Raw genomic sequence first — 25,948 nt, 5'->3', positions numbered from 1 at the left:
GAAAATGGAATCGCACAACACGTGGTCTTCCCTGACTGGTTTCTCTTCACTTAGTATCATGGTTTCAAGATTCATCCTGGTTGCTTCATGGATCAGTACTTCATTCTTTTTTATGGCCGAATAATATTCCATTATGTGGACAGACTACATTTACTTTATTTTCTAGATCAACTGTGAAAACTGGCATGGGCCCCAGGGCTGGGCCTGGAAAGTGAGGGAAGGAGGGAGGAGACCCTTGCGACTGGCAGGAGGTACTAAGTATGCAGGGAAGGGTCTGCGTTGGTGCATGGGGAGTACAGGGCTGTATGTGCACGTTGCAGACAACACTCAGGGAAGCCGCCGGGGGGCTGCCCCATGGATAGCAGACTCCTTGGAAAGTTTCATTTGCGGAAGGGTAAAAGCAGTTGTGAGAGATGACACAGGTGCGGGGCAGGCAAATCTTTGGGGCTGCAGGTGTGGACTGTCACTGGCACCTACCGGAGGCCTGCCCCCATGACCCAGCCAGCAGAGGCCAGGCTCCGACTGCGAGAGCACGCTCAGGGAGGGGCTCGTGCCCCCGGGGCCCGTGCTCATTGCCTCCTTTTCAGCAAATGCAATAGTTGCAAACTTGCATTTATTAAAAAAAAAAAAAAAAAAAAGGTGTGCTGACGGAGAGGCAAACATTTGTGTTTCCTAACATCGCACCGCGAGCGGCTGCTCCTTAACTAGCAGGAGCCATTGGTTTTCCTCGAGCGCGTCTGGGCGCGGGAGCCGGGAGGAAAACGGGTCCCCGCAGCCCCCGCACCCCCACAGCGCAGCCGGGGCTGCGCGGCGGGCGGAGGACTGAGGGCGGAGCCTCAGCGCGCCCGCCCCGCTCCCGCCCCGCTCCCGCCCCCGCCCTGCAGCCCCGCCAGCCCGGCGCGCGCTCACTGTGCGCGTGCCCAGGGCCGGCGGCGGCGGCGGCGGCGTGCGCGGGCCGCGCGTGCGCGCTGCGGTGGGGCGAGGGGCAGCGCGGGCGCGAGTCTGTCAGTGACAGCGGGAGGGGGCCGGAGATGGTGGCGGCGGCGGCGGCTGTGGCGGCTCTTCCGACATGAGGCAGCGGCAGCGGGGGGCACGGCGGCGGCCGCGGCCGCGGCGGCGTCGCTAGCTCGGGAGGCCGCCCCGAGCGTGGGCGGGCGTCCCGGGTCGGCGTCGCGGGAGCGGGCTCTGCGGCAGCGCCGCGCAGGGCGGCCGGCTGAGGGGCCCGCGCCCGCCGCGCCCTGCGCTCGGCGCCCGGCGTCTCCCGGCGCGCTGGGCATCCCCGCCCCGCTGGGTCGGCCCCGGAGGTCGGGAGCAGGCCCCGCTAGACGGGCCGCGCGCCGACGGCTCCTCAGGCTCGCACCGGCGCCGGGGCCTCGCTGCCGCTCGTCGCCGCCGGCCCGCAGCCTCCCGCGGGGTAGCCGGCCTCTGACGCAGGGGAGGCGCCGCTCCGCGCGGCATGAGGGGCCCGCCGCGGGCAGGAGGGCTGTGCCGGCGACGGCGGCTGGCGGCGTGAGGGGCTCGGCGGCCGGAGCAGGCGAGTGCGTGCGGGGGGGGGGGGCGGGGGCCGAGGGGGCGCCCTGCGGGGCGGGACGGGGTGGCGGGGGAGCCCCGCCTAGACGTTTCGTGAGCACTCGGTGCCTCCCCGACCAGACCTCGGCGGCGGCCGCCGGCCGGGCTCGCGGCCCTCAGGCGCGGGTGTACCTGGGCCGGGACCGCTGCCGGGGTGACTCTGGCTGTCTTCGCCGACAGGTACCCGTGACCCCCGCCGGGAGGGTTCTGAGCGCTCGGCAACATGGCTTCCCCGCCCCACCAGCAGCTGCTGCAGCACCACAGCACCGAGGTGAGCTGCGACTCCAGCGGAGACAGCAACAGCGTGAGGGTCAAAATCAACCCCAGGCAGCTGTCCTCCAACAGCCACCCCAAGCACTGCAAGTACAGCATCTCCTCCAGCTGCAGCAGCTCTGGGGACTCGGGAGGGGTCCCCCGGAGAGCGGGCGCCGGAGGCCGCCTGCGACGGCAGAAGAAGCTGCCCCAGCTGTTCGAGAGGGCCTCCAGCCGGTGGTGGGACCCCAAGTTCGATTCGGTGAACCTGGAGGAGGCTTGCATGGAGCGCTGCTTCCCGCAGACCCAGCGCCGCTTCCGGTATGCGCTCTTCTACGTCGGCTTCGCCTGCCTCCTATGGAGCATCTACTTTGGGGTACACATGCGGTCCAGACTGATTGTCATGGTGGCCCCAGCTCTGTGCTTCCTCGTAGTATGTGTGGGCTTTTTTCTGTTTACCTTCACCAAGCTGTATGCCCGGCATTACGTGTGGACCTCTCTGGTTCTCACCCTCCTCGTGTTCGCCCTGACCCTGGCTGCCCAGTTTCAGGTTTTGACGCCTCTCTCAGGACGTGTTGACAGCTCCAATCATACCCTTGCAGCCAAGCGCACAGACACTTGCTTATCTCAAGTGGGGAGCTTTTCCATGTGCATTGAAGTGCTCTTTTTGCTCTACACCGTCATGCACTTACCTTTGTACTTGAGCTTGTTTTTGGGAGTGGTGTATTCTGTTCTCTTTGAGACCTTTGGCTATCATTTCCGAGACAAAGACTGCTTTCCCCCACCTGGAGCAGGGGCCCCACACTGGGAGCTGCTGAGCCGAGCCCTGCTTCACGTCTGCATCCACGCCATTGGGATTCACCTATTTATCATGTCCCAGGTGAGATCTAGGAGCACTTTTCTCAAGGTGGGACAGTCAATTATGCATGGAAAGGATCTAGAAGTGGAAAAAGCCCTGAAAGAGAGGATGATTCATTCTGTGATGCCAAGAATCATAGCTGATGACCTGATGAAACAGGGGGATGAGGAGAGTGAGAATTCTGTCAAAAGGCATGCCACATCCAGCCCCAAGAACAGGAAGAAAAAGTCCTCCATACAGAAAGCCCCTATAGCATTCCGCCCTTTCAAAATGCAGCAGATCGAAGAAGTCAGTATTTTATTTGCAGATATCGTGGGCTTCACCAAGATGAGTGCCAATAAGTCTGCTCATGCCCTGGTGGGTCTCCTCAACGATCTGTTTGGTCGCTTCGACCGCTTGTGTGAAGAGACCAAGTGTGAGAAAATCAGCACCCTGGGTGACTGCTACTATTGTGTGGCGGGGTGTCCAGAGCCCCGGGCTGACCATGCCTACTGCTGCATTGAGATGGGCTTGGGCATGATCAGAGCCATCGAGCAGTTCTGCCAAGAGAAGAAAGAGATGGTGAACATGCGTGTCGGGGTTCACACAGGGACCGTCTTGTGTGGCATCTTGGGGATGAGGAGGTTCAAATTCGATGTGTGGTCCAACGATGTGAACTTGGCCAATCTCATGGAGCAGCTCGGAGTGGCCGGCAAGGTTCACATTTCTGAGGCCACAGCAAAATACCTAGATGATCGGTACGAAATGGAAGATGGGAAAGTTACCGAACGCCTTGGCCAGAGCGTTGTTGCTGACCAGTTGAAAGGTATGTGCATTTCTTTGCCTCGTCATCTCCCTCCCCAGCCCTGTTTGTGTTGGGGAAAATAAAAACCAAACAATCTTTTTCTAGTGTGAGTATCTGGAGGCAGATCAGTTGTCTCAGGACACCTCACCATGGGGGCATCTCAGGGCTGGTGAGACTTTTCCTCTGGTGAGTCAAATATCACAGATCTGTTCACACTGTGACAGTGCTGACCTAGATGAGACCTTTAGGAGGAAGGAGAACTTTGGAAATGTGTATCCTGCCAGTCAGGTGTTACTGTTTCTGAAATTCTGGGGGCAGGTCCAATGAATGTATGGGGTCGGAGCCCGTCAGCAGGCAGGACCTTGAGGTACTTTAACAGATTGTCTCTTCATGTTTCATTTGGTTGCTCTTAAATCCCATTAAAACCTTTTTCTATGCCTTTTTCCAAAACTGTGAAGAATAAAACCTTTTTCGACTTGAGGCCTCACTTTGCTGGAATAAGGAAGTTGGCTTAGCCCTACAGGACTCTCGAGAATTAGATGGAATCATATACCCCCAAGTACACACTGCCTTTACCTAGGTCTCTTTTTAAAAACAAAACAAAACAAAACATATTTTCAGTTTTAAACTTTCAGTTTTATCATGGTATTTGTCTTATCATATAATTCGCAGCATTTTAGAAATGCACCCAGAGCAGTGTTTAGACTCCCCTATACCCAACCCTTCGGATTTAGATCTGGTCTCTTGTCTCAGTCTTAAGCTCTTAAGTTCTTGATATCTTTACTGGGCTTCTTTTATTTTTCTTATTTTCACACAGGACAGAATTTTTTGAGGCCTGGGAAGTGACATATATATAGGCAAGTGGAACCCAAAGTGAGGATTCTGAATACCTAACCCCCAGCCCACTCCCTTTTAGTCTTTATGTTTTACTAAAATCTTCTGTGTTGGCGGTGTGTGTGTTGCGGGGCGGCGGGGGGGGGGGGGCATCTGTTTTGGAAGTATGTAGAGAAAACATGTTGATTCTTAAAAGCCAAAATTTGTAAAGCTTATTGTGTTTTGTGGTGCCCATACGTTGCATGATTACACAGTAAAAAGCTCCAGGAAAAAGCTCATTGGGGGAAGGAACAGCTTAAGTCAGAAATGAGAGAAGTAGCACTATAAATCAGAGAGAGCTAAGTGGTTGTGTGTGGGGCCTGACATCATCCTATATGCTCAACTGATACTTTATTTCTTCTCTGCTTGTGATTGGAGGTTCTCATGTCATTTACATGTTATTCAGTGAGAGCACTTTATCTTTTTCCTGACTTATCTTTATTAATTTTGCTAGTAGTTGAAGAATTGATGGATTTAGTAGAAAAATATTTTCACCTGATCTTTCCCTCTGTCTAGAAAGCTCTAAATGTTACATTGATGAGGTCAGAAACTACACTTGGCAGTTCACTCGAGAGATTCGGTCATGGCAGTTGTCTTTCCCTGTAGGAGGGTTACTCTTGCTCTCAGAGTCTAAAGATGCCAGTGGAGCGTGGTGCGGATGTAATCCCCGCTTGACACTTTGGCGTCTTTAAGATCTGAGTGTTGCAGTCTCTGTCCTCAGGGGTTGTGGGACAGATTCCAGAGAATGGAGCAGTGCTATGTGACATTATGACAAGGATAGCAGTTTTGTAAGTGGTAATTTGAACAGTGTATTTCTTGAATAATCAAAACAAAAAACAGATGTAATCATCAAGTGTGTCTGGAAGTCGCCAAGTCTTTGACTCTTTGGCAATACCCATTTTTGTTAACTTATGGATAATTTTATTTTCAACTTCAAGTCAAGGGTCTCAAAGACACAATATGCTAGAATGGGTTATTAATTTTTTTTTACCTTCAAATAGTGTAAATTTGGTAAATTAACTTTTTAAGTTTGTGTATGTTGTATATTTATAGGGAAAAGTTTTACAATTGGATGGAAGGTAGGGGAAGATGCGAGACTTAGCTAAAACAGTGATAGTTTTATACGGTATTCTCTCCTTTAACTGTTTCCCTGAGGCCATGATTTTTGCTTTATTCAGCTCATTTTGAAAACCTTTGTGGATGGGACTCCAGTAATATAGGACGTCTACACAACTTCCTGCCTCTTTTTGAAGCTGCCCAGTCCTGTTCTCCTGTCATTGTACACATCTGCTAAATTGAGAACATAGCACAGTTTGTAGAAAACTCTTTTTATACATGAGGTTAAAGTTATATATTTAAAATTTCTAGACTTACATGGCAGGGGGATACCGTGATCATGAAGGTGGTTTTCCCAGGGTGTGGCTTATCCATTTGAACCCTGGATGTGCTGACCCTTGTGATTTCCCCAAATGTGGGAAACTCGACTGCATATAATATATGGTAGCAGGGGACTGCATTCATGCTCTCCCCTGTTTTAAAAAAATAAGTAAATAAAATAAAATTTCTTTTAACCTGTCTTGGAGTTTGTGGAGATATTTTCTCTCTACTATGTCAGGCATTAGCCTTTACCTCCCATTTCCTTTTCTGATAATGAGGTTAAAAATACCCAGTAGAGGAGTCTATAGAAATGAGTATTTGTAGACTGGGCACTCCAGAACCAGCCTGGCAGCGTGAAAAGTAGCTACTCCTCTGCAATTTATCTGGAAAGGTTTGTGGAAGGGGAGACTTTCATTATTTCTGCACATTCGCTCACTCTTTGAAAATTTTCATCGTGCTCTTATGATGTGCTCTGTGCTGTGGATGAGCAGATGGAGTTACCACAGTTCCTGACCTCAGCAAGCTTACAGTTCTAAAGATCATAGAGTGTGCGAAGTCAGGAACGCTGTATGGCAGTGCACATACTGAGGTGGATCTTGAGACCAAGCAGTGGCTCTCCAGGCAGATGAAAGAACATTCGGTGCAGTGGGAGTAACATGAGCAAAGGCTTGGGGTTATGGTTCTTGGTGGGTTGTAAATACAGTAGTTCATTAGGATAAGGGAGGGTGAGGGCTCAAGGGAAGGCGTTTATATTCAATACTGTAGGTAACAGGGAGCCACTGATAGGCTTTAGGCAGGAGGCTTAGGTGATCTAATTTGTAAGTTTAGAAGGCTTACTTTTTTAGTTCTCGGGAATGTAGGCTGGAAGGGTATGAGACGGGAGATTAGGAAGTTGTTTCAGTAAATCCCAGGCAGGGTTGATGGCAGCCTTAACCATGGTGACAGCAGTGGCATTAGAGGTGGTGGAACAGATATGAGCAGTAGCAGGACGAACTTGATAAGACATAGAGCCAGATTTTAGACAACTTGGAGGGCAAGAGGCTTGATTGTTTGAATGGGAGATGTCCTTTCAAGGTTTCTGGAGCTGATCTTGGGGACAGTGTGGAGTCAGGAATGAGTGAGACCTTTGAAGTTTCTGTGGTATGAATGGAAAATACAGAATCAAGTTGCAGAATATGAAACAGGCCAGGAACCCCTGGCTTGTTCATTCATTCATTCAACAAATAATTTATTTTGTGCTGGGCACAGTTCTAGTGCTGGGGATACAGCAGTGAACAAAACAGAAATTCCTGCCCTCGTGGTATTCTGTTCTAATAGGGCAGTCAGGCAGCAAACAAATAAGTGAAATATAAAATTTCTTTTGCATTAAGTTTTAAGGAGAAATCATAAAGCAAAAAGGAGGATATGGAGTATGTGTGCGTGTGTGCACATGCACGTGTGAAATTTTAGATAGGGTGGCCAGTCACTGAGAGAGAAGGTTGAAAGAATTTTCAGCATAGGACTAGGATTTTGAAAATGATCCAAAAAGTAAGAGGCAATTATTATTAAAGATAGGGAGAAATAGTGGGGTATGAGTGAGGGGAAGAAGCATCCTTTCACACCATTTAGGACAAGCCTCTGTTCTGTTCTGCCTTGGGCCACAAGCCAAAAAGGTGAGAAAGATTGTCTGGAACTGTTTTTTGTTTCCTGTAGTAGATAGTCACAAAGACAGAAGGTGAAACTGTCAGAAGGTATCTATAAACGTCTTATTTTCCCCTCTGAAATATTAGGAAGCTGAAATGGAGTGCACAATCACTCCAAATTGACAGCAACAACCATGTCTTTATGAAGGGAATATCTGGTAGCTATCGCCAACCTTTTAGGCTTATGGAGCAACTGGGGGAAAGATTTGCTGGTGTGCATTGGGGCAGATCATCATCAGCTGCTGGCCACAGTGACCAAAACCTTCCCCGAGTGCTAATAGGCAGCACTTAGAAAGTTACTGTCTATCCCCCTGCTCGGGCCATTCCTCAAATTGACGATGGGCTGAGGCACTCTGAGCTTTAGCCTTTGCCAACGCCTGTCCCAAACTGGCAGTCTGGGCCCTTGTTGCCTGCCAGCTGGCAGTTAAGTGCCCTACCCAAGTACCTGTTTTAAGTGCAGTTTGCTTGCTCAGGTGCACTCCTTGCTTCACCTGACAGCTTGGATAGCTTGTCACTACCCGAGCATGTACGCTTGCCACTGTGGTGCTAGCCTGTAGCTGACAGCTCAGTGCTTCCTCTAAAGTCATGTCAAGAGGGCAGCCCCGGTGGCGCAGCGGTTTAGCGCCGCCTGCAGCCCAGGGCGTGATCCTGGAGACCTGGGATTGAGTCCCACATCAGGCTCCCTGCATGGTGCCTGCTTCTCCCTCTGCCTGTGTCTCTGCCTCTCTCTCTCTCTCTAGCTGTGTCTCTATGAATAAATAAATAAAATCTTAAAAAAAAAATAAAGTCATGTCAAGAAATTCTGTGCTCACCTGCACCCTAGAGTGGGCTGTCTTGTGCACGTTAAAACATACGTTCTTGGGTGGCAAGCTAAGATGAAGCAGAAAATTTGGTTTGGCAACTGTGATTGGAGACGACAAACAGCTGTGGTGTTGATGTTCCGGCAGCCCCTGGTGACAACGTATTCAGGCTTCTTCAGGCCAAATTACATGCCTTCCAGCAAGGAGCACACAGGTGTTAATTCTGAGGACCAGCTTTTGAGCAGAATTAGCCCTTGGCAAAGAAAGTTAGGAATATGGTTTGCTGAATGGCAGGTGGAATGAAGGAAGGACGGTAATCCTTTAGGTAGAATTAAGAAAGGGAAAAATAAATAAAAAAAAGATTTTATTTATTTATTCATGAGAGACACAAAGAGAGAGAAGCAGAGACACAGGCAGAGGGAGAAACAGGCTCCATGCAGGGAGCCTGACGCGGGACATGGTCCGGGTCTCCAGGATCAGGCCATGGGCTGAAGCGACATTAAACCTCTGAGCCACCAGGGCTGCCCATGAAAGGGAAAAACTAAAAAGAAGCAAATAGCATAAGTAAAGAAATTTCAGAGTTTTCTTTTATTAGCCAGCCTGATTTAAATAACGATTGTGTTTCTACCTCCTGTTCAATGTCACCTGCAGTACTTTGCTGTGGAGTAATAATCTTGAAAGAAAACATTGAATTTTCTATTGTGTATGCATGTGCCTAAACTTTCCTCTTTTTGTTGGTTGGTGATTTCAGTGTTGGGATTTTTATAGGACAGTGATTATTAATCATTAGAGTTCTGCAGGACCCCTCTCCCAGGGATGATAGATGGTTGCTGACCACCAGAGGAGTGGCTGAGTAGTTCCTCATCCATGCATCATTTGTTCTTTGCACATGGGACACTAAAGACCTGTTTTCCCCAGCAGGAACTAGCATCCTTGGAGGGAATTTTATAAGGAGGTGAGAGTTTTTGAAATAGGAAGAGCACTGGCATGTGAGATCTAGACTGGCCTCATTAAGAGGTAAGGGAACTGAGTGCATCACAGGCAGACTGGGGCTACGGCACACAGAGTAATGGGCCAAGGGCAGGGATAGTCTTCCCTGAAGAAGCCTGGATAAGGCCGTGATGTTCATCAATCTTGTTCATACTCTGGTAGACTGTACCGGCCAAGCCAACCCATGGCCACCTAAGTCAGGTTTGGAGAAACTGTACTTTGTAAAACTTGCTCCTATAAATCAGGTTTTTGTTGTTTTCCCTTAGTATTTGCTGCTTTTGCACTTGTAAGAAAATGCTCAGCATGTGTGGTCTGCTGAGGTTGGGAGAGAGGCTCACTTCCTTAGAATAGGCTGAAGGTCAAGCCCCCAGAGACTGGTGGTGGTAGTGGTAGTAGCAGAACCAGAAAGGGAGTGAGGGACAGAAACAGCTTTGGGAACGGGTGGGATTCTGCTACTGAGATGATCAGGAACAGCTGTGGCCAACTGATGAGGCTTTCCATCAGCCTGTGGTTCCCTTCATAAACTCTTAGGTCTCAGGACCCTTCTATATCCCTAAAAATTATTAGAGAAACTAAAGAGCTCTTGGTTATGTGCCTTATCTATTGATATTTATTATATTAGAAATTGAAACAAACTGAGATGTTTAAGAGAATCTTTCCTTATAATTCATTTCAAAATATTAACAAATCCATTGTACCCATTGCATGTTAATATAAATAACATTTTTATAAAGATAATTATATGTTAAATATATTTTTTAAATTTTATTTTAAATTTCAGTATCGTTAGCTTACAGTGTTATACTTTCAGGTACAATATAGTGAGTCAGCAATTTAACTGTATTTTCAAAATCAAAGATATTTGGTGAGAAGAATGATACCATTTTACATTTTTGCCTTTACATTTTCTCCGTAATGTCCAGATTAATAAAAAACTGCTGGATTCTTGAAAAAACTATTTAAATACACATTAAGAATTTACCAGTTGAACCCTTTTTAAATGTGTTAGCTGGATTTTCTTTTTTTTTAAATTTTTTTTTTAAATTTTTATTTATTTATGATAGTCACAGAGAGAGAAAGAGAGAGAGGCAGAGACATAGGCAGAGGGAGAAGCAGGCTCCATGCACCGGGAGCCCGATGTGGGATTCGATCCCGGGTCTCCAGGATCGCGCCCTAGGCCAAAGGCAGGCGCCAAACCGCTGCGCCACCCAGGGATCCCTGTTAGCTGGATTTTCTTAACTGCTTTAGCATTCAGTCTGTTGCAGGATGTTGAAGAATGTGTAGAAAGTTTGGCTTCACAGAGATACCTAGTTCAGTAATGGAACATTTTAATAGCTTTTTTAGGTAATTGTGGCTATTTTTCTTTGATGCTGCACCAACACTCAGTAAGTGGTAGTTTCTTGAAGATTAGTTACAAATGGAATCTGAAATCCTATTAGTCAGTTTTTTGGTATGGGATTAAAACTACCCCGCCACCTTTTATAGGTAGGCTTCATGCCCACTATGGGGCTTGAACTCACGACCTCAAGATTGAGAGTCACGTGCTCTACCGACTCAGCCAGCCAGGCGCCCCAAAACTGCATTTATTTTTATTTTTTTTAATTTTTATTTATTTATGATAGAGAGAGAGAGAGAGAGAGAGAGGCAGAGGGAGAAGCAGGCTCCATGCACCGGGAGCCCGACGTGGGATTCGATCCCGGATCTCCAGGATCGCGCCCTGGGCTAAAGGCAGACGCCAAACCGCTGCGCCACCCAGGGATCCCTGCATTTATTTTTAAATTAATCTTTACCCAGGTGTGATTTTGTAACATAATGCATTGGTCATTTGGAAACTATTGGTTTCTTGAGTTTGCAGGTCTCTCAAATGTTGACATAAGCAGAGTTTTTAAATACCGGGAAGATGTCGACTTCACAACGGCAGAAGTTTTCTCATTCTCGTTTTCACTTGAAAGTTTGAATTTTATCACTGGCAACAAATATTGTCAGTTGTTTTTCTTGAAGTGACAGACTCATTTTGTTCATTTTTTAGGAACAATCTGCTAAATATGCTAGTCTGAGTGACCGCAGTTTGTAGGTCAAGTATAAATGATGTTCCATCCAAAAAGCAGCTAGTTCAGTTTGCAACCCAGAGAACTGTGGAGGTGCTTTTCTTTTTTTTTTTTTTTTGGAGGTGCTTTTCTATGCGTGTGCAGTGGCAATGCTGTGGCCCCACTTCCTATTTTAACAAAGTTGCTCAAGGTTGAAATTTAACACAATTATTTATTTTTACTGCATTACCATCTTAGGTGAAATGGAGTAATTTTTTTTTCCTTCTGCAAGTGCATCGTAGTAAAGAACACAATGATAATTCAGACAGCCTGGTGTCACCACCTTGATTCCTAGTGGTTTTACCCACAATTGCTTTTATACTGATGCCAGCACTGAAAAGGACAAATAATGTGCTAGCATTATGAGAATAGTTTTGACCCCACGGATGGATGCCCTGCAGAGGTCTCTGGGACCCCTGAGGGTCTGCAGAAATACTTTGGGAATGCTTCTCTAAGCTGTAAGATAGGAAACCTAAGGGTTTTGTACCTGCTACCCAAACACACACTCTCATGTATACGAAACCTCTCAGACTGGACATATGATGGACATGGTGCATTTACTGTGGAAGCACCAAGTGACTTTAGTTCATACCTTTATTTTTTTCTAAACTCCTTTCTGGCTCTGCCAAATTTTTGTTGATGTGTTTAGAGTTCACAATGAAGACCCATCAACTTTGTTTTTCTTAAATTTTTTTCCCCAGGGCTTACCCTTGGCAATATAGTTTAGTGGATGGTTGCATGGGTTTTGGTTTCTGATATATTTGCATTCAGTCCTCAGTTGTGCAGTTTCTGAACTGGGGAGCCTTGGGCAAGCTATGTAGGGACTCTCCAATTTACAGAAGTGACAGTACCTCTGTCAGAGGGTTATTGGGAGAATCGAGTGAGAGGACTGGAAGGAAAGCCCTTATTAGTGTAGTGACTTGCCCATGATTGATTTATTCGATTAATAATAACCAACTCTTCTGTCCGGCTGAGTCGCATTTTGTACTGTACTCAAGTGTGTTTCTTTTTTCCTACACTCTGGTGCAGTCTTGTATAATTTGGTACTGAAACCCAAAACACACCAGGGACTGTGATTGTGTCAGTTTTTCAAATTAAAAAGGGCAAGTGTCCAAAATACAAAAGAGTGTAGCTTGCCCTGGTTAAACTGGAGCTGCCAAATTTGGCAACTTATTTACTGAAAACCCCAGGGAGTGCAGGCAGTATTGTTCTTGGGCTGCTTCTGGTCCCCAGAGCTTAGGGGTACTTAAGATGATGTGGCCCTTGATAATTGAGGAATTATGGGGAAATCTTCAGCTTGGTGACTCTGGAGATACTGGCTGAAGTTTGAACTAGAACAGTTATTCAGCTCTGCCGTTTTCTACTATAAACTCATATATTTACTTATTCAATAAATATCAGATGAGTTCCTATTATTTGTGAAGCTTGGGCTAGGTTCTGGAGAAAGAGCCCTCTGCACTCTGGGAGCATGCAGCCTAGAAGGGGAAGTAGACATTAATCAAATTATCACCTGAACAAATATACACTAGATTTACTTATATTACAAATGGGGCTGGGAGGTAGGGACTTATCATTTCCATTTCATAGGTGAGAGGACTGAAGCACAGAGATTAAGTGACACAGGGTGGCCACATAGTGGTAAAGCCAGTATTTAGATCCAAGGGGGCTGTATTAGGAAACACTAGTGCCCACTTGGTGGAATTGTGGTGAGGATTAAAGGAGAAAATGATGTTAAGTACGTAGAAAAGTACTTGGCACCCAGTGGCACTCAATAGGGATTAGATGCATTAGGTAGTGAGAGTGGAGCAATTTTTTTTTAGCAGCATCAATGGCAGAAAAATAACTATACCTTTGTGTAGCTTTTTCCAGCTCCCAGAGTGTTTGCATGGATGCACATTGTTATCTCAGCTGTTCTGAAGTCTTAGGATCATGGGAACTATGTATGTTTAGAAGTTTATATTTTATTTGCCTGCTTCTTTCCCATTATAGGATTTTTTTTTTTTTTTTTAGAGGGAGGAGCAGTGGGAGGGAGAGAGAGAATCTTAAGCAGGTTCTGCACTGGGAGTGGGGGTCAATCCCAGGACGTTGAGATCATGACCTGAACAGAAACCAAGAGTGGGACGTTTAACTGATGGAGCCACCCAGGACCTCCCTCTCCCCCTGCCTGCCCCTTGTAGGGTTTCCAGGCTGAATTGGTTTCTTAACCTCTTCCAAAAGTGACCAATGACTTCTTTCAAGAGTCAATAAATTCTTGGATTTTAGCTTATTTAATATATTTCACTCTGTTACCAAGATCATTTTTTTTTTTTTGATGCTTAAACTGTCCCATCTTGGGCCTATGGGAGCACCTTCAGGTTGCACCTGAGTTCTTTTCATACAACCCTGTAGTCTTTAATTTTTACACATTTAGTAATATTACACATTTAGTAATATTTTTAAGGAGATGAGAATAGGTATTAAAATTTCATTAATTTTGTTTGATAGGTTTATTCCAAGAGACTGAGCTAGTTTTCCCTCTCCTTTATTATTTTTTATTTTTATTTTTTAAAAAGATTTTATTTATTCACTCATGAGAGACAGAGAGAGGGGGGGGGGCAGAGACACAGGCAGAGGTAGAAGCAGGCTCAGGGAGCCTGATGTGGGACTCGGTCCCAGGACTTCAGGATCATGCTCTGGACCAAAGGCAGGTGCTAAACCGCTGAGCCTCCCAGGGATCCCCTCTCTCCTTTTTATTTTATTTTATTTTATTTTATTTTATTTTATTTTATTTTATTTTATTTATTTATTTTTTATTTATTTATTAAATTTTTTTAAAAAATTTATTTACGATGGTCACACACAGAGAGAGAGAGAGAGAGAGAGAGAGGCAGAGACATAGGCAGAGGGAGAAGCAGGCTCCATGCACTGGGAGCCTGATGTGGGACTCGATCCCGGGTCTCCAGGATCGCGCCCTGAGCCAAAGGCAGGCGCTAAACCGCTGCGCCACCCAGGGATCCCCTCTCTCCTTTTTAAAAAAGAAAATTAATAGTATATGCATGTTTATATGAGGAAACAGCGCTGCAGAAGAAACAGTTTGTGCTGCTTCAAGTTCTTTGGAAGCTTTAATTTGTATTCTTACAACTGAGAATTGTAGAGCAATGCAGCATTTGTTTGTCCTCTCTTCCCACTAACGCCTGCCCAGGGACAGGTGCCTGTGAATGTGGATAAGTGGAGACAAAGAAATAAAATGAAAGGAATCCTAAACCAAAATGTAGACTGTTTGCAAACTGAAGAGTGCCCTCAGCCCAGGAAGCCCCCTCCTCCAGCACAGCTGTGGAACGTTCCAGAAGGCCCAACTCCAGGAATTCCCTTCATGGGAAACTTGTTCTGAATAATGCTTCCTGGAATGACTGCCCTGCCGCTCCCCTTTCCATCTTGCATAACGTGTATTTGACTTATTTATTTTTGTTTAGGATCTTTCTTCATCCCACCAGAATGTGTCTCCAGAGCAGGGGTTTTCCCATGTTTTATTTTCTGCTGTATTTCTAGTGCTGGGAACATAGTCTGGCATATAGTAGATGCTCAATAATATTTGTTTCAGTGATTAAATGAATGCATGATTGCATGAATATATACTATAACTACTTACACTCTACATGTGGGCACTGTCTTGTATGTGAAACTACACCCTGGACATCCATACAGAATAGACCAGAAGGTAGATGGAGGGCAATGATTGTTTTTTAAGGAATGGTTGAGTGGTTAAATAGATAGGTAGGATCTTGCAAGGACCCAGGGAAGGAGGCAGAGAGAGAGAGCGAGCTGCAAACACACAGTGCCTGGTGACCTAGGGCATGGGTGCTGGAGAACGAGCAGCCTCAGGACTGAGGGCTCCAGGGTGCTGCCAGTGAAGGCTGCCAGGCAGTGGGGGCTGGGCTGTAGGGCAGTAACTCAGGTCACTGAAACCCAAGTGTTTATTTAGGGCCCAGGAAATGTGGAGTTGAATGGCTTAGTTTAGGCAGTCATTTTTAAGCTTTTTAAAATGGAGATTTCAAGGAGTGTATTTATCTTTAATAATACTGTAGCTCCTTATAATTCTTATTTGATTATCATTTATGCACATGAAAAACCAGCATATCCTTTTTTTGGCAAAGCTCCAGGATAGTCTTTGTGCATAATTTCCAGGATTTTTATGTAATGCTATTAAATTCATTTTTTTTCCTTCCACAGAAAAATGTGCTACTGAAAGCAGCTTTTGAATCATTTATATTCATGTTTGAATTGTTTGGGAAATATTAACTTCAGCTTTTCGCCAGTTAGTTTGTAGAGAGGAAGAAAACCCATATGTATGTGATTTATTTTCTTGTATATGGGATATTAAAATACAATAAACCATTAAGGCTTTGACATTTTAAGTAAAAGAGTCTATTGCACATGGTTCAGTGAGTTTTACCCTGTTAAGTGTTAATATTCAAAGTGTGGATTGTATTGTATTCTGTAACTTCATATATGAGTTCTTTTCCCCCTAAGAGAATGCTTATGGTCATTAATGTTAATTTTTGTTTTGTGAATGAGCTGTCTAAAATTTGGAGAATTAGCTTTTCATCTTAAGATGTTTTCTCTGCTATAGTGAAACACTTTCTGCTTCTTAGTTTCTTCCTATTTGTAAAACATAAAGTTTGAATAGATCCCACTCCCTTCTCTAAAAGCAGCAGAGCTTCTCATATGATTGGAAAATAGTATGTGTTCTTAATATGAAGAAGTAGTTTCTTCTTCATCCATCTCTTTAAACTGTGAGCCCTCATTTAGGCACATCTAGCATATGGAAACTCAGATTTACAGAACCTAAATTTCAGGGCAGGTGTGTGATTCTTCACTTTCTATATAGGAATCTTTTTTTTTTTTTTTTTTCTATATAGGATTCTTTACTTGCTTTACATATCAATGAATAAGATTGAATTATAGGAGTATAATACATAGTTTTTTTTTTTATCACATTTGTGACATAAAGCAGAGTATCATTAGAGGAACCCCACTTGATTTGTAAGTTTGAGAAACGCTCTTGAAATGGCTTGGAGAAAATGTGATTAAATTTTTTAAAAATATGCTTTAATTCCTGTTTGAACATTATTTTAGAGAAAGATTGGAAGGTTAGTTGCCAATACAATTAATTTCACTGTTTTGGCAGATTTTTCCACTAGTAGAACAGAGCAAATACTGGATTTAATAATGTTCGTACTAATTATTCCATTAACAAAAGACTTGCTTGCTCCAGATGGTGAGTTCCTGGACCTGCCAACTGTATACTTGTACCATAGTCATATATTTACTGTATATTTAGCGTGACTCTAGTAGTCCAAAAATTAATATACCTGGAAAACATCTACCTTTGACCTTGCAATTAGAAATTAGAGGTCAACAGTGATAAAAGGAAATCCTTGGATTTATTTATTTATTTATTTTTATAAATTTTTAAAAAATTATTATTTATTTATGATAGGCAGACAGTGAGAGAGAGAGGCAGAGACACAGGCAGAGGGAGAAGCAGGCTCCATGCACTGGGAGCCCGACGTGGGATTCGATCCTGGGTCTCCAGGATCGCGCCCTGGGCCAAAGGCAGGTGCTAAACCACTGCGCCACCCAGGGATCCCCTTGGATTTAATTATAAAGGATTTATAAAAGATTTTGAATGGTCTTCTTATCCTGTCTTAAGAACAGCAAAGTGGCTCAGGAAAAGTAATATAATATTTGTTGTAATGTCCATTGCTGGTGAAACAAAGTGGCAAAGGAAAAACACTCTACTTTGTCCTCAAAGGCAGTGTTGTCATTGGCTACATGTGTCATCTGACCTGAGAGAGAATTTCACCCCAACAAAGACCCACCTTGTGAAACTGTAGCTCCCCTTAGAGAAAGTGTTATTCACAGCCTGTTGGAGTCACATGTTTCTAGGACTGAAGCACTGACTCAGTGTGTAAGTAACTGCGCAAGGTCAAAACTCTTAGAACTACCATGCAAACAAAAAATTTTCTGTTTTTGTCTCTAACACACATTTCACAGCGAATTTCTTAGCTAGAGTAGCTTCATTAACTCTGTTCTTTTCGGCTCCTGAAAGAAAACCGTGATTCTGAACACTTTCAGAGCTGATGGTTCTCAGATACCATCTTTGTCCCTCTGCCAACTGACGTTCACATGGAAATGTTTGGTTTCGTGGCACCAGTCATGATGTTACTTTATTTAGTTGCTATTAAATTTCCAATTCCATATACTCCCCTGGAGGTATTCCAGTTTGCACTAAGGTTTCTGTTTCTTTCCGCAGCATTGCTATGGTGTGTGGAACTTTCCTGAACAAGGAATGTGAACAAGAGTCTCAGAGTGGATGATTTTTTCTTTTCTTTTTTCTTTTTTTTATATTTAAAAAAAAATTTTTTTTTAACTTTTATTTATTTATGATAGTCACAGAGAGAGAGAGAGAGAGAGAGAGAGAGGCAGAGACACAGGCAGAGGGAGAAGCAGGCTCCATGCACCGGGAGCCCGATGTGGGATTCGATCCTGGGTCTCCAGGATCGCGCCCTGGGCCAAAGGCAGGCGCCAAACCGCTGCGCCACCCAGGGATCCCTTCTTTTTTTTATAAAAGCTTTTTTTGAAGATATAGTTCGCATATCATGCAGTTCATTCATTTAAAGCATTAATTTGGTGATTCTTAGTATATTCACAGATCTCTGTAACCATTAATATAAGTGATTTAAAAACATTTTTATTACCCTAAAAAGAAACCCTATAATCATTAGCAGTTATTCTCCATCTCCCCTAAAACCTCCAGCTCCTGGCAACCGCTAATCTACTTTCTGTCTCTAGAGATTGGCCTGTTCTGTACATTTCATATGAATGGAGTCCTACAATATGCAGCCTTTTGTGTCTGGCTTCTTTCACTCAGCATACTGTTTTCTGGGTTCGTCTATGTTGTAGTATGTGTCAATACTTCATCCCTTTTTATGATAATATAATAACCTATTGTATGGATAGACCATATTTTATTTGTCCATTGATGGAAAAAGACCATATTTTATTTGTCCAGTTGATGGAAAAGCTCTTCTTGTTTGAAATCGACAGTCAGGCTGACTGAAAATAAGTTGAAAGGGTAAAAAAAAAACAAACCTTCTTATTATTTAATAATAAACCTTGATTAAAATTTAGGCACTTTGTTTTCACTGCTGTTTACGTGATTTCCCAAAAGGCATGATTAAATGAGAATTGATACCAAATTGTATGTTAATAAAAATGTTTCACATAATCTTTTTTTTTTTAAACTGCTGTCCTCTTTTCTGTGCTTGATCTAGGTTGATTAAATGTTAAATTCTCTGATCTTTTTCTTTTCTCCTATCCAGATCCCTAAAAGACAGCTTTAGGGGAAGCATATGGTTGAATATGAAAGCAGCCTCATTTAGTATGTTAAATATAAGTATCAATTAACGTAAGCCTTTCTGGATTTACCAAGAGCTGAGGATTTTCTCCTTTAATCAAACAGACATTTTCCTCTTTTAACCTGATTAAACATTTGGTTTTACATTTCTGAAATGTATATAACACTTCATAAAAATGAAATATATCAAATAAATTAATTTTCCCAATGACTCAGTTATTTTTATTCTTGTCATTCAGCTTTTGATGAAACAGCAATTTTCCTATAAAAATAAGAATTTGCTTTACTATAGATTAACCAAGATTACTCTGTTTTTCCATTTCTTAACATTTTAAAATAATTTTCCTGCTTGCTCTCTTGCTGTCAATTTATATAGCTATTGGTATGTTTTCCTGTAACAGAAAAACTTCTGTTTTTCTGGTTTTTACTTTCTTCCATAAAGAAGCCCAAATAACTAAGCTTATTAACTCTGTAGATATCATTTGATTAAGAGAACTAAGAATTAGGTCTCTGTGCAATTTTTTTGTTGTCAGCTATATTCTGAATAAGTTGCTAGGTACTGAGTTCAGGATGAGTAAGATGTTATGACAGTTATTTTTAGCATATTTCTTAAAGGGGAGGAGAAAGGGAAATTTGAATCAAATTTATGTGTTCATAAATAGAGCATGGTTTCCACAAGACCATAGATTACTTTTGACTAAGTGGAACTAGAAAATGGGTATAACAGATTGGATGAAGAATTAATTAGAGTTAATTAACAATTAACTCTATAACTAGTTACATTACAAAGCTAAAATGTGAATGTTTAATTAGGGAAGTATTGATGTTGAAATTTACCAGAATTTTGGGAAAGTACTTTGCAGGCTTACCCAAGAAGCCTCTGTTAAGAATGACTGTATAGAGATTTTGCATGTTGTCTAATATACCTGCCAAGGAAGAATAGGCTACATTTCTTCTTTTTTTTAAACTGAGGGTGTGCATGGATTCTCATCCCAGAAATATAGTAGTTTGGCATTCAGCAATGCTAGTTAGTTGTTGTTGCTTGTTTTGGGGAGGTTTGTTCTTTCTGAAGAGTCTCGCTGGGAGCCAGACTGCCGGATGGGTATCCAGCCAGGTCTGTGCTCTGCTCCCCACTCCACGGGTTATGTGGCCATGTCTGCCAAGTTTGCTAAAGCATTGGCCCTCAAATTTTGTAAGGCTGTTCTTTTAGATTAAAAATTAAAATAGATTTGGGTTGCCTGGGCAATTCAGACAGTTAAGTGTCCGGCTCTTGATCCCCACTCAGGTCTGGATCTCAGGGTTGTGAATTAAGCCCTGTGTTTAAAAATCAAAATTAAAATAAAATAAAAATAAAGTCAATTCTTAGGAGTACAGATTGTTAGCTCTTAATTTTTAAAGTGATTAATATGTGGTTACTTCATAAATGGCAGTCTGCATATTGGTTTTCTCTCCAGGGGAGCACATTGCCTAACCTGAAGGGTTTTTCGGTTGAGATTAATGAGATCATGCACATTAGAGCACCTGGCACATGCTAGGTGTGTAGCAGATGTTGATTTTTGCCCTCTTTCCACCCCACCCAAACCTGTTTTCATGTGCATTGAAATCCATGTAATAGAGGTTACCCCATAGTAGCTATGAGAAGCAGGGGGCACAGTGGGAGCATGAGTCCTATAATGGCGAAGCCTCTTGCCCAGCAGGTGCTAGTGGCAGGAAGCTCCGCATCCCTGCTGTCATTCAGGGAAGAAGTCAGCTGCAGGCTTCCCTCATATCCAGAGAGACCTCATCTTTGGTACTCACCTGCCCTTCCTTTGTGTCTCTTGGAGCCCTGATTTTGGCCTCCCCCAGGCCGTGCATGTGAAGCACAGCATGATCCCAGTAAGGGAGAGCATAAAAACAGGTAGATAAAAAACTGGACCCAGTGTCCTGCACATGGTGGGGTGCACAGAAAAATAAAGCTGGGTGAGAACAGTGTCACTGATAAGAGTGATTTTGTATCTGATGGGTGAAAGGTGCATTCATCTCTCTGAATAGATGTGAGTTAATATTATGGCTGATTCAAGACCATGAATACAACACTTGAATTCCCCCTTCCCACCTTCTGTAGATAAAGAAAAATGTATATTCACATGTCAGATATTTAGTTCAGATTTCTCCACGGGGAAGCGTTAGCCGCTTGTCCAGTGCCTACACTCTGGGGGTGGGGTGGGGTAACATTTCTTATGTTAGTCTTTGTAAGATGGTCTGAAAAGCCCTTGCATGGGGGACTCAGTATTTATTGAAAGCTAACTTGCCTCCCAGCCTAAATGCAGGCCTGGTGGTGCTGTCCCGACTGCTTTCATAAACTTTCTCTGATACTGGTCCACTGATGGGGTTCTTGTGCTTTATCTAGAACTTTCTAAAGCCTTATAATCTGTCACTTCCCTCCCACTCCCACCCTTGCTGTTATCCTAGAGTTTCCTGATGCTCTGTTCACTTTTTTTTAAAGTTACATGAAGTTTATATAACATAAAATTAACCATTTTAAAGTTAATAATTCGGGATCCCTGGGTGGCGCAGCGGTTTGGCGCCTGCCTTTGGCCCAGGGCGCGATCCTGGAGACCCGGGATCGAATCCCACATCGGGCTCCTGGTGCGTGGAGCCTGCTTCTCCCTCTGCCTGTGTCTCTGCCTCTCTCTCTTTCTCTCTGTGTGACTATCATAAATAAATAAAAATTAAAAAAAAAATAAAGTTAATAATTCGATGGTATTTCATGCATTCAGTGTTGCACAACTATCACCTCCGATTCTAAAACATTTAAAAAAAACATCTAAAAAAAGAAAACCAAACATTTCCATCACCCCAAAAAGAAAACCCTGTGTCCAGTAGCAGTCACTTCCCATCCCTCCTTTCTCCTAGCACGTGACATCCACTAACCTTCTTTCTGTCTCTGCATTTCCCTGTGCTAGATATTTCATAAGAATGAATCATACAGGGATCCCTGGGTGGCGCAGCGGTTTGGCGCTTGCCTTTGGCCCAGGGCGCGATCCTGGAGACCCGGGATCGAATCCCATGTCGGGCTCCCGGTGCATGGAGCCTGCTTCTCCCTCTGCCTGTGTCTCTGCCTCTCTCTCTCTCTATCTGTGTGACTATCATAAATAAATAAAAATTAAAAAAAAGAATGAATCGTACAATGTGGTGTCTTTCACTTAGCATCATGTTTTTAATGTTCATCTACATTGCAGTGTATACTGAGACTTCATTCCTTTTTATGACTGAAAAACATTCCATTATATGGATAGGCCACATTTTGTTTATCTGTTCATTAGATGATAGACATTTGGGCCGTTTGCACCTTTCAACTGTTGTGAATAGTGCTGCTCTGAACATTCATGTACAAGTTTTTTTGTTTTTGAGTAAATTTTTAAAATTCTTTTTTTTTTTAAGATTTTATTTATTTATTCATGAGAGATAGAGAGAGAGGCAGAGACACAGGCAGAGGGAGAAGCAGGCTCCACGCAGGGAGCCTGACATGGGACTCCATCCTGGGTCTCCAGGATCATGCCCTGGGCTGAAGGCGGTACTAAACCACTGAGCCACCCGGGCTGCCCAATTTTTAAAATTCTTTTGCATATATGCCTAGGAGTGGAATTGCTGGAACTTATGGTAACTGTATGTTTATGTTTTTGACAAACCTCTACTGCTTTTTAAAATGGGAAACTTGAAACTTACAAGAAGAGCCCTGTAAAAAGGCACATCTAGTAGCTAAATGTTTCCGAAAACTTCCGTGGTAATAGCTAATACCATGAATTATGTATCTTGAAACTTGCAATGATATTGTGGTTGAGATAAAACTATAACGTAGATATGACATGTTTAGAGACCTTTTCTTACTGATAAACATATAGATTTTGGCTGTCCCCTTCAAGTTGGCATTGGATTTGGCAACTTTATTATTGTGTGTTAGATAAGCAGTTGGTATCTAGGGCAAGCTTTAAAAAAACAGTACTATTTAAATATTGACCAAAAAAAAAAAAAAAAAAAAAAAGCCCAAAACAGCTCTAGGAACTTTCTTGTTCAAATGAATTTCAAACTATCTAAATACAGCGTGGTAAAATTAGTCTTCCCCGCCGGTTGCTGTGGGGTCGAGTGAGCCCATGGGCCTCTTGTGCCCGTCTGGGACACACTCCGCTTGTTAGCTATCCTTAGAACGCAGGGATGTGGGATACTGTCCACAGTCAGCAGTGTTCCCACAATGAGTCCTTAATATAGAATGTTTTTCTAAAAAAATATTGTCCACTGAAAGCTCAACTCCCAAACATGGTCATCAGTTCATAGTTCATTTTTATTTGTTTTTATGTAGTTAAAACAAGAAAGAGTATGTAAACTTGTCAGTGTTACCAAGTGTCAGTACTTTTTAGGATAGAAGTGGAAAAAACTGAGTTTCTAATCAGAAAAACAGTATTCCTCCTTTAGGGCAAAGGGAAGACAGTGTCCCTCTGTGGCTAGATGGATGAGTTTGGAGGTCAGCCAGGCTCCATTCTGGTGTTTGCAGAGGAGGTGGGGTGGGTGGGAAATGTTCATGGGTGCCAACTTCAGCCCTCCCCTCTGGGCAGTGGTATACTCCCCAATCGGGTTTATTGGCTTCCTCATAGGGCAGTTTGGGAAATCCCATAGGACAGCTGGATTATGATTGCCACAAGTGGAGGATTCCCAAAACTATCAGGCAGCCCTCAGGTGAGTAGAGTCCCAGCAGGTACCGTTTGCCTTTTGTTAGGATGTTATTCAAGGCTGTAGGTAGGTAAGTAAAACTATTCTGGATAAGTTGGAGTAGCTACTCCAGGGGACAAAAGGAGCATAGTGTGTAGAGCATAGTGTCAGGAACCCATCAGGGAGGAAACCGGTCCTTGAATGTGCCCTGTGACTCTGCTGTTGGCTTTCTCTCTCTCGCTCACTCTCTTTTTACAGATTTTATTTATTTATTTGAGAGAGAGCACGCACACAAGCAGCGGGGAGAGGGAGAGGCAGAGGGAGAAGCAGACTCCTTGCCTGAGTAGCATGGCTGATCCAGGACCATCCTTGAGCTGAAGGCAGGTGAGCCACCCAGGCGCCCTTGGCTTTCTTTTTTAAGCCACTTTTGCTAGCATACATTTATTGAACAACATTGTTGAGTACCTACCAGAGATTGAGGATAGGAAGACAAGCAAACTGTAGTCCTTGTCTAAAAATCTCCCAGACTATCCCTATCATGCTGGTGGAAATATGAAGTGGAGTGCCTGCAGGCTGTGGGTAAAAGCCTGATGGCTCCTTGAAACATTAAATGCAGAGTTTTTGAGTGACCCAGCAGTTTCACCTCCAGGTGTACATCCAAAAGAATGGAAAACATAGGTCCACACAAAAACTTTTGCCTGAACGTTTATAGCAGCATCTCTCGAAACACCAAGTGGTGGAAACAACCCAAATGTCCATCCAGTGCTGAATAGATAAACAAAATGTGATCTCTCTGTACAGTGGAATATTGTTCAACCTTAAAAAGGAAGGAAGTACTGATTCATGCTACAACCCGGGTGAACCTTGAAAACTGAAGTGAAAGAAGCCAGTCACAGAAGGCCACATATTTAATGACTGTTTTAAGTGTTGAGAACAGGTCAATTCATAGCAATACAAAGTAAATTAGTGGTGCCTAGGGCTGAAGAGTGAGTGCTAATGGGTCTGGGGTTTCTTTTTGAGGTGATAAAAATGCTCTGAAATTGACTGTGGTGATGGTTGCACAACTGTGCAAATGTCCTAAGAAATCACTGAGTGTATGCTATAAATGGATGAATTGTATGGGATGTGAATTATAGCTCAGTATTTGGAGTTGTACACATTTCGGAGGACTGGTTCATGCGAATCATGGGACTGACGTATATAAACTAGGTGCCAGTGTGTTAGTTTACTCTGGGGGACATGTGCTTTTCCAGTGGCTAGAATGTTCATATCTACCACCTGGGGCACTTCCTCATGATATCAGGCTATCTGGGAGGGCCTAATTAATAGTAACAAGATTGCTTAAGGGATATAGTATTTGAGCAAAGGATCTTAAAGTGTGTGGTATTTTATTTAGCCATGGGGAAATCAGAGTGAGTGAGTACATCTTGCCAGTGGCTGGAGTACTTATGTCCACCAGATTGAGTACCTTCCCTGAACTGTGAAAGCACCTTCAAAGTTCCTACCTTGTGTTTTCCTTAAAGAAGATGAGTTGTTGTAGAACAAGTATACGAAACAAAACCTCACCAAAGACCGAAAACTCCCTGTTTTATAAGGAATGCAGACATATGTAAAAATGCTTACAAATAAAGCCAAGATGGCTTCACATTAGTAGTGTGAGAGTTCATGAAGACCAAGCTAAAAGTAGCTTTAAAAAAAAGGAATTTACTGGGATGCCTGGATGGCTCAGCAGTTGAGCGTCTGCCTTCGGCTCAGGGAGTGATCCTGGGATCTAGGATAGAGTCCCACATCTGGCTCCCAGCAGGGAGCCTGCTTCTCCCTCTGCCTATGTCTCTGTGTTTCTCATAAATAAAAAAAATTTTTAAAAAGGAATTTATTATCTCCTATAACAAGAAGTACATCAGTTCCACGGTTGATCTTGTCAGAGTTTTGATGACATTCTCAAGGACCCAGGTGCTTTCTGCCCTTTGCTCTCTGCTGTTCTTGCCATGTGGGAGATGACTTCCCTTATGGCAGGAGGTGCTGCAGCTGTTCCAGGTGACACAATGACATCTAGTGAACAAGAGGCCCTCTTCCTCCCCTGTGTATCTTATGTGTCATGTCCTTACCCGTCATGGACAAGGGGAATGAGGCCCTATCAGCCTGGACTTACCCAGCCTCATCCATTGTGACCAGGTGGATGGCAGGGAGGTCTACTTGAACAGGTGGAAGGCAGATTCCCCAAAGAGAATCAGGCTTCTGATATAGAAAGGATGGTGGTGGTGCCTCTCTCTCTCTCTCTCTCTGTCTTTAAATCTTTAAAAAGAATTATTTATTCATGAAAGACACAGAGAGAGAGAGAGGGGCAGAGACATAGTCAGAGGGAGAAGCAGGCTCCATGCAGGAAACCTGACGTGGGACTCCATCCGGGGACTCCAGGATCATGCCCTGAGTCAAAGGCAGACACACAACCAGTGAGCCACCCAGGCATCCCAACATGCAGTGTTTTTAAAATGAAAATTTAGGTGCTTGTTCTTAGGAGAAACTTGTGAAAACCTGTGAAATTGGATCATATAACCCAGTCAGCGTTTGCATTTCTCTTCCCAGGTCT

The 25,948-nt window shown here is 43.7% G+C and overlaps 1 protein-coding gene and 1 non-coding gene across 3 annotated transcripts in view; both read left to right on the top strand.

Moving 5' to 3' along the window:
* The first annotated feature begins 1,391 nt into the window (after positions 1-1,391).
* ADCY9 (adenylate cyclase 9) overlaps positions 1,392-25,948 on the top strand; it is a 121,938-nt gene continuing 97,381 nt past the window's right edge. Inside the window, exons 1-2 of one of the 2 annotated variants that reach the window (XM_077906405.1) lie at positions 1,392-1,534; positions 1,750-3,485. In XM_077906405.1, coding sequence (XP_077762531.1) covers positions 1,793-3,485 — 1,693 coding nt within the window. In that variant the 5' untranslated portion in view covers positions 1,392-1,534; positions 1,750-1,792. The remainder of the gene's footprint in view (positions 1,535-1,749; positions 3,486-25,948) is intronic. The other variant, XM_077906406.1, reaches the window with a different exon arrangement.
* LOC144319824 (U1 spliceosomal RNA) lies at positions 5,704-5,869 on the top strand. The gene has a single exon (XR_013385534.1). It is a non-coding gene; the product is annotated as a U1 spliceosomal RNA (small nuclear RNA).

The sequence above is a fragment of the Canis aureus genome, chromosome 8, assembly GCF_053574225.1.
Source record: "Canis aureus isolate CA01 chromosome 8, VMU_Caureus_v.1.0, whole genome shotgun sequence".
NCBI lineage: Eukaryota > Metazoa > Chordata > Mammalia > Carnivora > Canidae > Canis > Canis aureus.
This window is presented reverse-complemented; position numbering and strand designations above follow the sequence as displayed.